The sequence below is a fragment of the Myotis brandtii genome, unplaced genomic scaffold, assembly GCF_000412655.1.
Source record: "Myotis brandtii unplaced genomic scaffold, ASM41265v1 scaffold667, whole genome shotgun sequence".
Lineage (NCBI taxonomy): Eukaryota > Metazoa > Chordata > Mammalia > Chiroptera > Vespertilionidae > Myotis > Myotis brandtii.
Window position 1 is genome coordinate 314,841 of NW_005370593.1, and position 18,587 is coordinate 333,427.

Below are 18,587 nucleotides of genomic sequence, written 5' to 3' on the forward strand. Positions count from 1 at the left end.
ATTTATACTGAATAGGCTTAGTAAATGCATGCACTCACCAATCATGGTGAGTAGACAAATGCACACGGCTGGGGCGGGGTTAGCACGTGTCCTGGGAAAATTGCTGGCACAGGTTAAAACTGCTGCAGAAAGCCATGCCTTGTGACAACAGAACTAATTACCTTGCACTGGGATGTGATCACGTGCTAATCATGCGCCGAACATTGTTTACGAGTGGTGATTCTTTGATTTAAATATGTAGACTCTAGTTGTAGATATTTATTAATGTCTGGGAAATTACTACAATACTTTTTCCAACATATGGCCTATTTGCTAAAATTTGTTAAAAATAGCAGTGAGTTAATAACAAAACAGAAAATAATCTGTTACTTTAACTATCAGAAAATCTTGGTTTAAAGCATTTTAAAGTTAACAGGGTGTTAATTTTCACATATGGCATATGACCCGGAAATCTTGTCCATTAAATCCAAAGTCCGTTAAATCAAGGTCTGCAAAATCGAGGGTTTATTGTGGTTCTAAAATATGATGTCACAAGTGATGTGTAACCAATAATAAAGTGCCAGTATTCAGGAAAGATGTTTTCTTTAAGTATGAATTAGATTGGCATCAAAGTTACCCATTGAGTAATGCCACTCCATCCGGTGCATTAAGATCCCCTCCATGAGTCTTCCCTCACTGGAAATTGTTATTGATGTCTGGCAAAAGCTTGGAAATGTCTCTCACATGTGAACATCTTCCAAGTTGCTTGCGTTGAAACAGAAAAGAGACAGAAAGGTTGCTTTATGCAGGCCCAGGTTTACTGTAAGACACAGGTACGAATACTCTGCATATTGTCTCCCTTGGTGAGGGCCCATTGATCAAGGGCACTGGCAGAATGATCTCAAGATGCTGGCAAAACGCCTTTCCCACCGAAACCTCAGTATTGTGGGGATGACTTGCACACATCATTTTGTTATTTTACTCTGAAAGCGCAAATACATGAAAAGTCTCATATTAATAGGCATTGTTATATGGAAGGTGTGTTGTTGCTCTTTAAGGAGGTGGAAGTGGCTAAATGCCTTCTTGGAGTGTCCCCTCTCTAGGCATGTGGCAGGGGAGTGCTAGTGCTGTCAAAGATAAACTATGGAAAAAGGTAGAAGCCCGTTACCTTCTGAACATCTACTCAGTAAGAGGGCCCACCTGTGGCCACAGCAGGGTCTGTGAGAATTACTGATTTCCTTGGCAAATTCAGATTATTTGTGACAAAGACTTACAAAATGAAAGTGTATCTTAAATAATCTTTGATCAAGGTTTTGCCTTTGTTTGGGTTGAAAAATACATTTGAAAAACTGGCTTTGAAATGGCCTGAATTTAAATTTCATTGGACTGCTTTAGAAAAACATTTAGAGAAAGGATTCCAGTTTATTGGTGAATTGAAGTGAATTTAGGTTGTGTCAATTTTCCTGATGGTTTTGATTGAACAAATGACTTAGTCTGTAATTGACTAACCCTCAAAATCAATCAAAGCCATGCAGTACTAAGTAAACTAAATTTAGATCCTTAAACCAATTGTGGTTGGGGAACAATCTTTAAGTTTATCAAACAAAGCACACTTTATTTTACTAAGGTAACATGAAACAGAAATTGCCAACTCATATATAGAAAGCAAAATATAGTCATTACAAGTGCTAATATGTTACATTGATTTTGCAAATAGAAACCTATCTACCTCTAAGAAAATGGTGTCAGAATTTAGAATACCATAAACCAGATATGGGAAAACTCTTTTTGTCACGGGCAAAATAGAAATATTTTAGGCTTTGCAGGCTATATGGTCTCTGTCACAATTATTTAACTCTGCAGTTACAGTGCAAAGCAGCCATAGACAATATGTAAACAAATAGGTGTGGCTATGTTCCAATAAAACTTTATTAATGACACTGAAATTTGAATATTACATAATTTTATGTTATGAAATATTCCTTTGATTTTTTTCAATGATTTAAAAATGTAAAAACCATTCTTAGCTCAGAGCCCAAACAAAAATAAGCAGTAGGCTAGATTTGAATGACAAACTGTAGTTTGCTGACCCTGCCTTCGATTGATGAAGCATGAGCTATAAGAGTAAGTTGTGAACCTCAAGACACATCAAGAATGTCAATGAGTCATTCACTCTTCATTAAAGAGTAGCTATTGAACACAATATCACTTATGTGCTATACTTGACAAAAAAGTTTATACCCTGAGTTGAATAATGAGAAAACAACTAGACACAGCCTGATTGTGGCTCATTCTATAAACCTGGCCTGGACGCTTCAGAAATGTCAGTTATGAAGGACCAAAAAAAAAAAAAATTAAAGTGCAGAGAAACTGTTCAGGAATAAAAAGACAAAACCTAAAAGCAATGTGTGATCTTTGCTTGAATCATAGATTAAAACAAAACAACTTTGAAAGGGTATTATTAAGGTATCTGAATAAGAATTATCAAATGTTATTGTATCAAAGTTACATTTCTTGGCCATGAGGATGGTACTGTGGACTTAACAATAATGCCATTGTTCTTAGATGATATATGCTGAAGTATTTACAGATGAAGTGTTCTGATTTGCAATATAATTTCAAATAGTTCAATCACATAAAAAAGTGTGTATGTGAGAGTGTGTGTGTATAGAGATGAAGCAAACGTGGCAAAATAGTAGCAATAAATGACTGATGAGTATGCAAATATCATTTTACTACTCATTCGACCTTTATATAGGTCTAAAATTATTCAAAATAAAAAATGGAAAAGTATATATGGGAAAAAAGACACAGTTGTAAATTTAGTTGGTTTAAGTTAAAATAAATTTGAAATATAAAATTATAGACTATTCAGTAAAATTCTAAAATAATACCAATTTCTTTGGAAATGAAAATAATTTGACTTATAAAAAATAGCCAAATCATTTCAGTCTGTTTTCTAATTTTGTTAATTTATTTCATGAAATTATAGCATGGGTAAAACTTCTAAGCTAGACAAACCAAACACAACAAAATCATCAAACTTAACGTCTAAAAAGCACTGAATTTAGATTGTTCTGTTGTTGCATAAGACATATTTATTAAGTGACCAGAAACCTGAAATATTTTTCTGTTATTCAAACTTTCAAATACAAAAACACTACTTCTAGCAGTCAGAGCCACATAATTCTGCATACCATTTTGCTCACTAGAGTTCTTAAAATGTAGAGAAACTAGATAGGAAACAAAATTAATGGGCCATCATTTAATTTGGAGAAATCACTCTATTCGAGGACATGAAAGGCACTTTCACAAGAAAAACTGTAAACCTCTGTAGGCAGTGACCGAGTTTCAGGAGCCTTTGTCTCTCTAATGCCAAACACAGTGCCTCACACAAGTAGCCACTCAATGAATGTTTGTTGAATGACTGAATGAATAAATGAATAAATGGAAAGGAGACCCTGCTTTATAAGGAAACAGGTTAGGTTTGGATTTGATGTAAGGTAAGCATTCAAGATAACTCTGGCACTTGACTGGGCCACTGAAGGAAGTAATGGATTCTTATTTATTTGCTTATTTATTTATTTATTTTATTTTACAATAATAGAATAAACATATCTTCATATATTTTTAGAGAAAACTTACCACTTAAATGTTCAGATACTTTCCTACATGTATGATGATGAAGACAGTTCCTCAGTTTCAAGGATTCTGTCTGTTAACATTAGGTTGAAATAGATGAAAATCATGGCATATGAAGGGCTGTTGAGGGAATTATAGAACAGAAATCATAGCAGCTGGGAGAGGATGAGGAACTGGTCTCAATTATCTCCAGGGTTACCATGAAAAATAAAGGGTAGAAATTCTAGGGCAGCTTAGCAGGAAAGAATTAAGACCAGTGAACAAAATTAAAGGTGGGTAGGGGTCACTATGCAGATTTTAGCAACCCAAGAAATAGCTTCTTAATAGAGACACACGCTTGCCTTAGCAGAGGATAAACCACTGGAAGTGCGTAGGCAGAGTTGGTGTGACCATTCAAGGGTAACCTAGAAGGTAGCACCTAAATAGAGCAAGAAATTGAGGCTATTCCGTCCTTTCCAACCTGAAAAAGCATTGTACCATAAACCTGAAAGTCATTCTACATATCCAGTGTTAACCCTAAACAGGTTATTAATAAACAAATATTTTCAATACCTCAATGTCTTCAATGAGCATATCACAGGTAAGTAAAACATCATGGCCTGTTTGTTCTTTGAATGTTTTACTAAGAGATGCAGACTTGGCAATAGTTAGTACCCAAGGAAAATTTAGGTTGTCTCAGTATGTAAAATTATAGCACACCTCAAGGGAAATCCAGAATGCTCTTAGGGATTTCGGACACTAGGACTTTTTTCTCTACATCCCAGGCCACTCTCCCTGTGATCTGTTATCTTCTCAAGACTAGCTTATTTTCTACAGCTACCTCCTAATGAGAGACTTATCTCTAATATCTTCCCCTGTAATCACCTTGTACTCTGCAACTAAATGTCTGCCTAAAACCCCTTGTGAATGAATTACTATCCATTCAAAAGTCTAGAATGATTCATCACTTTAGAAATATGCATGGAAAAGATTAGAAGGGGCATAAAAATACAAGTAGTTATTAAAGTGTTAGAATTATAGGTTACTATTTTTAAATGTTCTTGGTGTGCTACTAATAGTTTTAATGATAAGCAATATCAGGTGCAAAACAAAGACAACGAAATTTCCTTACTGCCTAGCATAGCACATACAAAGGTCCATCATAACTTTTTAAAAGTTTCCCAACTTACCTTTTCTCCTACTACCCTGCAATAAGCTTCACTAATTTTCTACTATCTAACGTTCTGCTCTCTTCTAGCCCTTTTCTTCCTCCTTGTCCATTGCTGCTTCCGTCTTTGTACGTCTTCATCACTTTGCTCTTTTCCTCACCTGCAGGACCACTACTGAATCTAGTTTGTGTGCTCACTTCATCCATATGTAGGTAAGCTTCCCGAGGGCAGAGCCTTTGTTCAGTTAGCATTGCATCCCCTGCATCTAGAATAGTGCCTTGCAGATAAACAGTGTTAACGAACTATCAATTGAATGAATGATTGTCATTTCTTTGACTATATGAATCCACACATTATTTCTTTTTGAAATTTGATGTAAAGTAATCATATATTACATGTGATTTTCTAACTGCATTAGATCTTTTTCTAGTTTACATGTTTTAGTGTACCTCTCTCAAAATGAAAAGATAAATGTCATCATATTACCTAATTCAATATTTCAATTCAACAAATTTTTATTGAATACCTACTGTGTCAGGCACTTGAGTAGGTGTTAGAATAAAACTAGAAACTGCCTTTCACAAGAGCAGTAAAGACCAAACAATATTTTTAGCTAACTTCTTTTACACAAAATAAATACACTTGAAATCTATAATTTAAATAAAAAGAATAGTCAAATTTTCTATACTTTTCTACTATCTTTCTATCAAACCCATTCAAAAAATTATATAAAATAAATATAAGATGTACTAAGTATTCTGAAATCCAACATTAAAACCATTAAAGATAAGTAGAAATAAAAAAAAATCTAGGATATATTTTTACTGGTTTAGGGGAACTGGAAGTAAATCATTAGTGTTCCAAGATCTTTATAGTAATCAGAAGAATCTTGAAAATTGTGATGGCTTCATTGTGTAGTTTCTAGTTTAAGTAATTTTAAGCCTCTTATGCAATATAGATATTTTGGAAGCTGCTATATGTAATATTTGTTCCAGAACCAGATGCGATAATTTGGTAAAGAACACAGGTAGAAGAGATCACTAATTTTTCCTTTTTCCCTAATAATCTATGTTTATTATGCCAATTTTAATTACCATGCAATCTAATAGATTTAAGGCTTATATTTTCCACATCACTAGACATCACAAACATGAAAGCATTTTATACTGTCATTATACATCAATGTTTGTACTTGGTTATACATATGTACAGAAATTATTCACACATCTTAACCTTGCTATTTCCTCCTTTTAAAACAACCTAACTTTACCGTGAAAGCAGCTTTCTAATAAATGGTATAAGAAATACAGCAAGGCACACTTTTTTAAAAAACTTTTTTTCTCATTACCACCTCAAGAAGCATTAAGAAAAGCAAAAATGTTGTACATAATTTAATAGAATGTCACCAGTCTATAATATACAACACTATTTAGTTGTTTCTTGAAGTGCTGCATAGATTATTATTTTTAAAATAAAATAAATAAAATGGAGCTTTTAACAATTGCTTAATTTTGAAAGAAAAGCCAGCGTTTCTTCTCTATGCTGCAATCAAATCAAATGTTGCCCCTTTAGGTAAAATTCTTTCAATAAACATAGGCATCGTACCATTACAAAGAAATTTCCTATTGAAACATGAACTTGGTCAAGTACTGGCAGGGGCTCATTCCAGACAGGTGAATTTAATGGACCATCAAATTGGTGAGCTGCAGAGCTTTAAAGAGCAGATGGGGAGGGGACAAGGCAAACCAAAGTCTTGCTGGAGAGGGGGGTGGTAGAGGTAGCTTGGGACAGGAATCCATGGGAGAACAAGCAGCTCGCTGAGCTTCAGAGAGTCACCTAAAGAGAGCCAGCGCACGCGTCAGGGTCACAAGGCCATGTGGACAAACCGCACTCGGAAGGAAGCATCATAGTGGGAGAGGTCAGTGTAACAGACGGCAGTGATGGGATGGAACGGAGACCCGTCCGGGGTGGGAGTGTGAGGCCACCCCTGAGTTGCAGCCGGGCTTATCTACAAGAAACAAAAACAGGTTTCAGAAATGTCTGCTTCATCTGTAAAACCCAGACCTTCGAGGAATCATTGAAGGCTGCCATTTTGGGACTGTTAATGCTCTGAAATAAAAGGATACATAAATTAGAGTGATTTTAATAGCCCCGGTTTCACATGACTGATAAAAATGTTTCGGAATTGCCGAAACCGGTTTGGCTCAGTGGATGGAGCGTCGGCCTGCGGACTCAAGGGTCCCAGGTTCGATTCCGGTCAAGGGCATGTACCTGGGTTGTGGGCACATCCCCGGTGGGGGATGTGCAGGAGGCAGCTGATCGATGTTTCTCTCTCATCGATGTTTCTAACTCTCTATCTCTCTCCCTTCCTCTCTGTAAAAAATCAATAAAATATATTTTAAAAAAATGTTTTGGAATCAATGTGAAAAATACATTGATTTTTTTTAAGACATGGTTTTAAAGAAAAATCAAGTTTGACTTTTCTGCTGGATCTCATCTACTCTTTTGCTTGTGAACTTGGTTTCAAACACTCCGGGAAGCCTCAACTCTCCACGAAAATCTGAGGCTGCCAATGCCAAGTGAACCAGCAAAGTATTGACAGTCATTCATCCTTCCTCCAGTGAGACTGTATGTGTGACAATGGATTTGAACAATTCCACTATTATGTAGTGGTGAAATATTCATAACATTGTGATAATTCCAAATGTTTCAACCCCTTCCTATGAGGAAAGGATATAAGTGGGGCTTCTAGTTCAAATACGAATGCATTTCATTTAAGGTGCAGACAGCACTGTACAAATGAGAATGACTCGATTATTTCTGTGCATCTCATGGCTCTGATACACTTTCAAACTCAATTGGTTCTGCCTATTTTTAAGTGGCTCAAAGCAACCTATCGAATGTGAGGAACAAATAAATTCCAGGTTTAGGCAATGCAGGATGCAATTACTTAAGGTCGTCAGATCAAATAAAGCAGGCTTTTGCTTGTCTGGGTTTGAGTTCTGAATTCTGATGTCAGGTTGCTTTATTGTCCTTTTAGAACTACACATTCTCTTTCTTTGTCTTGCTCTTTCTCGAAAACCTTACAACCTGTTTAAGAGCCAGAAAAGCTCTAGCTAATATAGTTTGGCTGGAGCCACAGGAAATCTGGGAGAGTAGGCAAGTTTAAGAACAGGGAGAGACAGACAAAAACAGATGGGATGAAATTTGGTAGAGTAAAATAATGCAGTAACTCAAGAAAGAGAATAGTGCATTGTTCAAATGCTGAGGACATGAGTCATTTGAAATCTGGTCACTGAGTAGTGAATCCTTAGGTGAGGCAAATCTGATCATACTACCATAAGTGCTGGTATTTAAATTCTCTCTGGATAATCAATTCTTTTAACTTGGCCTGCTTAGAAAGGGATAGGCCAAATTGGCTGAGACACAGATCTGGTGTGTGTGTGTGTGTGTGTGTGTGTGTGAGTGATGGGTGATGCCCAATAAAATCTTCATTATTTATCATGACAAATCTAGTTATTCAGAAGTGCTGGATAATTTTTTATCTTTTTTATTGTTTAAAGCATTACAAATAGTAGTACATATGTCTCCTTTTTTGGGATAATTTTAAAAAATACTTCACATACACCAGAACCTTGATTTATTGAAGTGATTTCCAAGGTAAATTTGATAAGATTACACCTGTACTGTTTAGTGAAAAATGAATGTACTGTCACCAAGAGTAGTCTCTTAAACCTGCTTGGCCAGCTTCTGATCACATTAAACACTTATGTCAATCCGATTAATAGAATGAAAATGTGTGGTGCATACATGAGAAAAGTTTGCTCTTACAGCTTCCTCAGTTTGTAAAAACTGAGCAGCAGCACTTTTTACTGCACATGTTCACACTTGAGCATACTGACTGCATGTGACGGTTTAAATTTTTATACCACAGGATTTATCCTGCATAAAGTTTAGGCTTAAATCACTCACCAAATATCAGAGGCTTATAATGAGGATTATGAAGAAATAACTGTCAGAATGCAGCAAAAAGATTAGTGCAAAGTACAACCCTCAGGCAGGTCCTGGGAGGCACGCCACACATACAGTATTTCTTTCTCCAAATTAGGCAGGAATATCTGGATCTATTCAGTTACCTTTCTTTTGATTTGATGTAACTTACTTATCTATTTTTATAGAAACATGACATACAAATGAAAATAGTGGAAAGCACAGCAGTGTGCCTGAAAATTGGTGCAAATGCCTACTGTGTTAGATCATGTTAAAACTTCTCCCATAGTTTCAGTGGGTTTTAATTAGAACACAGTAAATGAGAAAACTCTTCAAAAATTTCTGGAAAGAAATGTTACAGTTGCAAATTGTATTGCTATTATTCTCAGTTATAGCTCTTCCAGATGCCATAATAATTTCATCATCTGAGAACTTATTTCTAAAAAAAACAAACACAAAAACCGCAAGTTAAATTTGGTAAATTTTAGTATCCTGATAGTGTTCAAATGGCTTAAAAAGTAGAGCTTTTTTAAAAAAACCAAAAAACCACAAGTTAAATTTGAGTATCCTGATAGTGTTCAACTGATAGTGTTCAAATGGCTTAAAAAGTAGAGCTTTTTCTTTTGCTCTTTTGAATCTTGTAGGAAGAACAATGACAATAGTTAAGCTTTTATAGGCATGAAACCCCATGTTTACCAAATAATTTTACTATTCATTCCTGACATTGAACACTGAAATCATGTCAAGATTTTGAGATTAACTTGTCCTGGTTGGTAGTATTCTAACCATAAGTAAATCTTTATACCCAGGTACACATGCTAATGACTAGTGAAAAATGTAGGTATCCAGATGTTCTGTGTACATGCTTCTGAAAAAACTGCATAGGACTTGTAAATATGGCCATTTGAATGGGCCTAGGCTGATAACGAGTCACTTGGGGGGCGATGTGAGTTCTGGAGAGTAAAATCTGGCTGCTTCCGCATTGCTTGGGACAGGGCCAGGCAGCGTGTCGCCGGGGCTCAACAAAATATTGTTGACTGGCAGGCGGGCTGGCTGATTGTTTTACACGGTCCCTGCCTGTAGAATGTGACGGTCACACAGACCCATCAGCATATTCACTTCCCCGGGTCTAAAGATGGAGCTGCTTATCATTCACATTTCATGTCAATTCTGTGTCCAGGTCAGGGAGAGAAGCAATGCCCATGGTTTCAAAAGGGAGGATGCATCCTGGAGTTTCTCCAGTGCCAGAGCTCCTCCCGCTCTGGATCAGCATGACTGGGGACTTGAGGGTCACAGTCACATGATGTCAGACTCAAAGGGGTGTTGCTTCCCAGCCTTTATGCCCTCTCGGAGAATAAAAGTCAGCCAGGCTCTACCAGCCCTTCTGCGGAGGTTGGCTGAGCCAGCAGTACAACGAATTCTCACAGAACTTGTTTGGAAGTAGCTGATGGCATTGCGGTTCCTCTCCTGCAGTGTCAGTGGTGCGGCACACTGATGGAGAATGTGATTATAGGGTGAACCTCTTTCACAGAAATACATTTATTTCTCTCGCTCCCACTTTTGTTCTCATTTGTAGCCAATTGTAAAGAGTCTGAAACATGGAAAATTAGTTGAGCTATATTAGTAAGTAGGATGCCTTTTTCCAATTTTGCATACCGAGTTTATTTTTAGGGTGTATATATGGTATAGATTCCCCCTCGCACTCCTCATTTCTAGCAGCTCTCCACAGAATCACACATTTTAATGAGCCTAGGGCACAGGTGTTGCAGGAAAAAAAATAATGATGTTTGCCATTCATCTTTCAAATTAAATAATGTGTTTTTAAATAGTAACTTTTTTCATAATACATTATGGGAACAACATTTATCTGTCACATTTTAAAAGATGTATTTGTAATAAATGTAAATTACTTTTAGAAAATCAGTAATTAGGCTCATCAAAAAATAAACAATCTGCCACAAAAAAGATAATCTTTAGCATAGTTAAGTATAATAACTGTTATTTGAATAAGTTAACAAATTAGGGTAGATTGCTTCTGTAATTCATTTCCTATAGCACAAGTTTAGGTTACAACATTAAGCTGCAGGAGTGGGGGTGGCGATGGCACTTGGCACCTCACATTGGTAAAACACAACTCTCATATTCAAAAGCTCAAATTTTCTTGAAACTTGACTGAGATAGTATATTCATCATTGGGGCTTAAAAATAGGAAACGACAGTGTTTTTGTGTTACTTTTAGAACTGTATCACCATCTCAGAATTATCAATCAATAGCTGTCTTATTAAACATAAAGAGCGAATGACTTTCTTTAAAAATTTGATGGAAATTAGTCTGTCACCTTCAGGCAAAATTCAAAAATTCTGTTTTTTATCAAAACACCATTAACTTGTCGCTTATTCTTTCTGCATTTGCTTTCTGGGCCTGTTCTCAGTCTGTGTGGATAAATAAAAGCCACTTCTTTCACATCAACCTTCCCCGCCTGTGTGAGTCCTCAGACCTGGCTGTGAGTAGGAGCTGTGACAGCACAGCCTTCCCTGGGGGAAGCAAATGTGATGACAGTTACTTTAGACAGAAGCATAAAAGGGAGGCCCAGATCAGGAGACACAGCCTTTAGCCTAATCATGGCTCATCTTCAGGCCCTGAAGGAAGCTGGCAGCTCTGGTGCAGGAACCTGAGAGAGGGCGTGGTCACTGTGCATGGGTTTGGGTCAGAGGGTGTAATTGCAATTTGGAGAACCATTTTTCCTCCCTCAATGGAAGAATTCAAGGCCCCAAATTATTCAGCTACTTCCTCAAATTTTGTCTTCTTCTTGCCAGAATGATGTAACAAGTTAATGTCCCTAAAAATGTCATTTGTGACTGTTTGCCCCTCTTTGGCTTCACAGTTGCTTGCATTGTGGGGAGTATTTCTTCCACCTAAACGTCCTCTTCAGATAAATATCTGCCATGACCATTCTAACTTGTATTTTCTCCTATCATGGATTTGATGACTCAAACTCATTATATATATGCTAAAATATATTAAATATGCATTAAAAACATGAGAACTATACATACCTTTCAATGAGATGATTTTCATGCTTGGAGAAGGTTACATTCTACCTATGCATATTTCTATGTCGTTCTTCATCAAGGTTTAGGAGATCTTCACAGGTTAAAGTTTTGGGGTTGGGAAGCAACGCAGCCTTGTCTTTGGACTGCTGTGCCTTTGAGGAGAGCCCTGGGACTCTCGAGTCGGCCGAAGCAGCCTTATGTTCCTCTGGCATCCCAGACTCACCTGGGTTTTCTGAACATTCTTTTTCACCGCCCAGCCTTGGAGGAGTAGCTGACTGTGAGCTTTCTCCGCAGACATTGGAAGCTTGGGGTAAACCATCCACTTCCTTCCCAATGTCAGATCCTTTCTGAGGGGGAGGACATGCAAGAGCCACCATGTCTGCATCGTCGGCTGAGAGGGAAATGTCACTGCACCTAGGAGAGCCCGCTGCTGCTTGTGATGGCACTGCAGCCTCCCTGTGACCTGCAGGCTCATCTGGAGGAGGGCTGGAGGCACAGGGCTCGTCTCCATCAGGGTCATCCTCAGCACAGGCCTCAAAGAAGCACTCAATGTCTTCCCTGTCTTCCAGGCCAGAGTCAGTCATGTCCAGAGGCAAAGGAGTGTTGCTCTTCTCTTCTATGTAATTGGTGACCTCCCCACAGTCACTGTCATGCGATGAGAGAGATAAGTAGGAATAAAAGTCCCCTTTTCTCAGCTGGATGGGCCGGTGAGAATGTTCTAACACTTTCTCCTTGATTTGAGTTAATGAAGTAGGAGCGGCTGCCTCGGTTTCAGGTTGAGATTTACTTTTTAGGGCAGTGGAAGCCATGCCAATGATTTCCTTAACAAAGTCATGTACTGAACAATCCTCGGCATCTTTTGGATGGAAAACACCTGACTCACATCCACAACAGGAAACGTTGTCACCAACAGAGGCATTTTCCTCTGTTTCATTTTGTTCAAGTTCTAGGCAGCAACCGGCAGATTTTCCAGCCAAACTTAGTGCATCATCACATGAAGACTGCAGTACCTCAGAGTCCTGTCTATTGGTGACTCTGGTTTCTGGAGGCAGCTCTGGGCAAGACTTCTCAGCGGGAGTAGAAGCAGCCGTTTGATTTTCAAAATGGTGGTGGTTTTGACATTTCTTTGGAAGATGTCTAACGGTCTGGGAGACAGATTCTCTTCCAGCAATGTTTGAATCGCCTGAGCTATCCATAACTGCTTCGCACTTACCATGCTCACTCTCTGAAATCCTCTTCCTGGCTGAACCAAGATTCTCCGGTTCCTGTGAAATCTCATTAAGTTTGTCCTGCTGTCTCTCTGGAGTACTTTCGACATTGCCATTTTCCACATCAGCCACATATGGATCTTTAGTGACTTTGAAAATATTTTTCTTATTTTCACTCTGTGTTCCTAACTCATGGGTGTGGGGTAAATTCTTACTGTTTCCATTATTTTCAGAGAGATGTTTTATGGAGCCATTTAGAAGGGCCTTAATGCTGAGGGTATCAGAGGGATTGGTCATCTCAGTACTACTTATATCCTTACCGCCCCTTATTTCGTCACTGGGATGACATCTTCTCTTATCTCTAGTCAAGGAAAGCTTCGGCCTAATCCAGGTGTGCAGCTCATTCTTTATATAGTCCAGCCCTGACATCAAGTTGCACTCTTCATAAATCTCATCGTCTGTTGCAATACTGGAGTCATCATCCTCATCTTTGAGGCACAGCTCTTCTTCTGTCAAGGTGAGGGTAGAGCTGGAGAGGAGGTCACTGTCATCTTCATCATCAGTGCAAGCAGAGGTACAAGAGACGTTAACGATCATGCTGACATTGACGTCGCTTTCATCAGCCACTGAATGAGTCAGGCGCTTCCTGAATGATGCATTTGATTCTGGGATCTTGTTCTTGTGTAACACAATATCCTCTGAGCAAAGAGAGAGCTCATCACTGCTGCTAAGTTCTGTAAGAGATGCTGGCGAGTCTTCATTGATGGAAGATGCTATGTCCAGTGACAGCTGGCCAGTAAAAGACATCTTTTGGGAACTGCTTTGAAGAGTGATATCGGAAACACTCCGCTTTATCTTTTGCTCTGAGGGACTCTGGATATTCTCCAAACGATTCAGGAGATCTAATGTCCTTTTACTCAATTCTCCAACTGAGCCACTGCTCACGCTTATGTCCCCAGAGCTGTGACAGCTGAAAAGATCTTCATTGCTTTTATAGGATGTCAACCAACTTTCTAGAGAAGTGCTTCGCTGGAGGCTGTCACTGCCATTTTTAAAGATACCCAGTCCAAATAAATCACCCACTGGAGAAAGGGACTCAACAGATGAACTATGAGATAGAAGGGAGAGCTGTTTGGCATTCTGCATGCCAGTGAGTGTCTTCTCCATATCACCACTTTTATATGAATTGTGATCCATTTCATGGGATGCACTTGCCAAAATCCTTTCATGAGGAGGTGTATCCGGTTGTAACTCTGTAGCTTGATGTTTAGATTTGCAGGACTTTTTATCAAAATAAAAGCCATGGAGCAGGGGATCCTCTACATATGCCTTTTCACTTTGTGACTGTTTCATTATCATTGGTAATTTGAGTTTTGAGCCTTGGAGGTATGAGTAACTTGACCCTGGCAAGGGAGCTCAGTTGGTTAGTGTTGTCCCAATACACCAAGCATGTCAAACTCGTGGCCCACAGGCCACATGCGGCCCACAACGAATATTTTTGTGACTCAGCCAATATAACGGTATTTAAGAAACGTTTTAATAAAAATTTCATAACTTATTTTTTACACTATCCTGTTATACATAACTAGAGGCCCGGTGCACAGAAATTTGTGCACTGGCGGGGGGGGGGGATCCCCCAGCCCCCCTTGTGTAAATCTCCAGCTTTTCCATTTACACAACCCACTGGTGAAATGGATGACTGAGAGCCATTTGGAAGCTTAATGGCTTCCTCCTCATCTTTAAATTTTTGCTTTAACATGTTAATGGCATCTCCCATTTGTGGTTCCAGATGTTCAGGTTCAGGGTTACTAGGGGACCCATCTACCATATTGAACAAACACATTTCAGAGTTGGTGGTGGTGTCAGTGTCTCCTTCACTGACTATTCCACTCTCACTGCCTGAATTCTGGCTCATGTCTCCTCCGTGGCACGGGCAGGGCTTCACCAAATTGGAACCCCCTAGTAGATCTGGCAAAGATTTGGTGGATGAGAATGAGGAGTCTTTACTAAGACTCTTTGTCAAAACACTAGGCTGTGTCATGCTGGTGAGCATTGGATTGTTTTTCAGGAATGGCATGTGGTTGTCATCATAGAGTTCCACATTGTGGAGGCTGTATACTTGGTAAATGTGGGGACTAGAGGGGGCAGTAATACTTGAGGCTTTCTGAGATCCCCCACGGTCACCTGCCTCTTCTTCATAGCCAGGGTCCTCACTACCTGTCTCTTCAGGTTTTGAGGAAGGCATGACAGGTTGGGGTTCTTGATTGAGGTCATTTGAGTCTTCATTCAAACTAATTAACTTGTTACTTATATCAGTTTCATCCCATTCCAGGGCATCCTCGCTGGTCCCAGTTAGGTCCATCAAGCCAGGATCAATCACATTCAGAGTCTCCTGTGCAGGGAGAGGAAAGGAAGAAGAATTAGGAAACATAAACATGAACATTTTATCCATTCAGAATCTCTTAGAAGAGTCAAGAAAGAAATTTGCTCCAAGCATAGATTTGAAAGATAGCATAATTATCAGCTCTATTCCTCTCTGGAATAACATCCAAAATTATTGAAATAGGCTGTTCTATCAATAGTAATTTGTCACTGGAGGCAATAACATAGATTAAAATGTAAGATTATTATAGTCAAGTTGTAATTTATGGAATTAACCATTCCCTATTGATTCTTCTTCATTTTTAACCTTGGATTGTGTGAGGATAAAACTGTCGGGTAAAAGAAGGTTAAAAGGAGTAGAGCCTTTGACATGGCCTCGGGAGGCGTGCTTGCTCTGATGCTGTCTCAGTTCTGCAGTCCATCTGCAGGCCTCTCTGCAGCCACTCAGGGTGCAGCCCTCTGGCCTCTGTTCCTGGGTTCTCCACTGGAAGCAGGTTTTGCCTGGGAAATAGAATCAAGTCGTAGCCACCTGTGGAGCCATTCATGTTCCAGAGGCTCTGGCGTGTCTTCCTTCCCCCCAACCTTCCCTTTCAGGGCAACACCTCCTTAGAATTTGGCCCTGCTCCCAATCAGACCCAAGATGAGCAACACTGGGCTGGTTTCCTCACCCCCATCTTCCTGGATCCCGAGGGCAGTGCCTTAATACCAGTTCTCTCAGTCCTCTCTTCCCCGCCTCTCTCTCTGGCAGAGATTCCGCTTTGGTCCTTGTTGACTTTTTTTCCCTATGTTCAGTCCCGTTCCTATTTCTTACAGGCAGGAACCTCCCCTCCAGCCCTCCTCCAGCCCTAGAATAACAACCACCTGGAGACTTTCCTGACTCCCAAAGATGCAGTCGCCCAGAGTCTCTTATGCTGTTCTCTGCCTGCACAGCTGGACCCTGCATCTTGGCTTGGACTTCCTGGTTTTAACCCTGTTTAGGTAGAGCTTGACACATTCTGGGACACAGTAGTCCCTGAACTGGCTCTTAGACTCTGTCCTGAAGCCTTCACCATCCTCACTTTCTGTCCAGCTGTCTGGATTCATGCCAGAGCCAAGGGAGGTGAGACAGGTGCTGCAGGCCCTGAGAGGTTCAATGACAGACAGAAACTCAAACAGAACTTGGCAGTTCAGCTTGTGCTTGTGCAGGTAGCCAGGCAGGTGAGCGTGGCTCTGGCACTGTGCGGAGAGGCCGAGGTGCTGATTTTGTTGCAGATCTGCATGGCCGTGGGCAGGTTGCTAACCTATTATCTGAGCACCAGTCTCCTCACATCCCTTTTTAAAGGGGGCTGGCACCTTCTTTCAAGATATAGTTCTGAGCACCAAATGAGCTACTGCATGTGAAGGGCTGAGGGGGAGTCAGTACAGGTAGTTATAATTCTCAGTGCGCACACACTTGCTCTGGAGTGGCCTGGAGTCAATTCATAAAGGGTTCTCCCTGCCTACCTCCTTCTCTCCTCCTCATGCTCCTTTCCATTTGCTCTTAAAACCACAGGGGATTCATGACAGGGTAGGTCAGTGGTCGGCAAACCGCGGCTCACGAGCCACATGCGGCTCTTTGGCCCCTTGAGTGTGGCTCTTCCACAAAATACCACGTGCAGGCGCGCACGTACAGTGCGATTGAAACTTTGTGGCCCATGTGCAGAAGTCGGTTTTCGGCCTGGGCGAGCCTATTTTGAAGAAATGGCGTTAGAAGAAGTGGGGGGTGTAGGTCCGTTGGGCAGGTGACAGGAGACTCGGCACAGGAGGGGCGCGGGATAAGCAGCTTGGGGGGGGACGCGCCAAATATCAACAGTACTTAAACTATGTAGGTAGGTTAATAACAGTGTACCTACCTATATAGTTTAAGTTTAAAAAAATTGGCTCTCAAAAGAAATGTCAATCGCTGTACTATTGATATTTGGCTCTGTTGACTAATGAGTTTGCCGACCACTGGGGTAGGTAAAGGGAGGTGTCAGGCAGTATAACAGGTCAGCACATTTGCATTACAATTCAGATTTACTCTACCAACTTGGTTGAAAAAAATGGGCCAAATGCTCTGCTCCTCAGAGTGGGAAAAGGCCTCACAGCAAAACATTAACAAAACTTTCCTAAGTCCTCAATCCTCTTGAAACTAATAGTTAGGGGATACCACACAGACACATGAAGTATAAAACACCCATTAGCACTTTATTATACTGGATATGTAAGAGATTATCTGTATAGCCTACTTAAGTTTAAAAGAGTCCAGTTACAAAGTAAACATTAATTAAGGGATATTTTTAAATTTTATTACAGAAATCTTTCCCGCTGCCAATGCTACAGCAGTTAATCTAGCCCACCGCACTCATCACACTCACTTAGGTATGGAGTCCATTCGCTGTGATGAATTTTTATTAGAATTTCTGTTTATTCTTCGCTTGCTGATAACGGCAATACTAATGACTGGCTAGGATGGCTAATGAATGTTAAAATCTTCAGCTGCAGGAACAATCAATCAGTCTAATCAAATAGTATATTAATTTCAAATACTATCTTGGCTGACACTATACTCTGAGAGTGCTAATAAATAACTGAACTAGTCTTTCAAAGGAGCTCTCCTTGTAAGTCTCTGGTTGACTCGAAGGAACATTTAGCAGCACAGATTTTCCATGCGAGTCCCACACCCAGGGGGCTCACACGGCTGCAGGAATTGTGCCACCTGGACACGTGCCAGGAGCTCAGCCCAAGTGGTGCCGGCCGGAGACTCGGACTCATCTTCCATGACACAGTCATTTTCTGACAAATGCTGCCTTATTGGCTTTACAAATGCAAACCTAAGAAAGTATAAAACTTACAGCAGTGCCTAAAAGAACAAGTCCTTTGTTCAATAAAGTGATTGGAGTGGAAAATTTTCACAGAAAATAATTAAACTTCTGGATATAATATTTTCTTTTCCCGTTCTTAATTCTCTTCTATAAATCTCATAAATTTACTATAATTTCTGAATTTTTTTTGTATGTCAATTCCAGTGATATCTGACAAGCTCTGTTCATAAATCGTTCACTTTAGTCTTTAAACTTTCCATATTAAAAAAGCACTACTCACTCTGCTCTCATTCATTCTTTTCTCTTGTGGATTAAATTATGTCAACATTTTCAATAAAGATCTCCATTTCCTCAAGATTTAA

At 39.7% G+C, this 18,587-nt stretch overlaps 1 protein-coding gene across 1 annotated transcript in view; it reads right to left on the reverse strand.

Moving 5' to 3' along the window:
- Nucleotides 1–2,930: 2,930 nt before the first annotated feature.
- AKAP6 (A kinase (PRKA) anchor protein 6) overlaps nucleotides 2,931–18,587 on the reverse strand; it is a 509,871-nt gene continuing 494,214 nt past the window's right edge. The window contains 3 exon segments of the mRNA XM_005880979.2: nucleotides 2,931–6,777; nucleotides 11,817–14,478; nucleotides 14,663–15,413. Coding sequence (XP_005881041.1) covers nucleotides 11,858–14,478; nucleotides 14,663–15,413 — 3,372 coding nt within the window. The 3' untranslated portion in view covers nucleotides 2,931–6,777; nucleotides 11,817–11,857.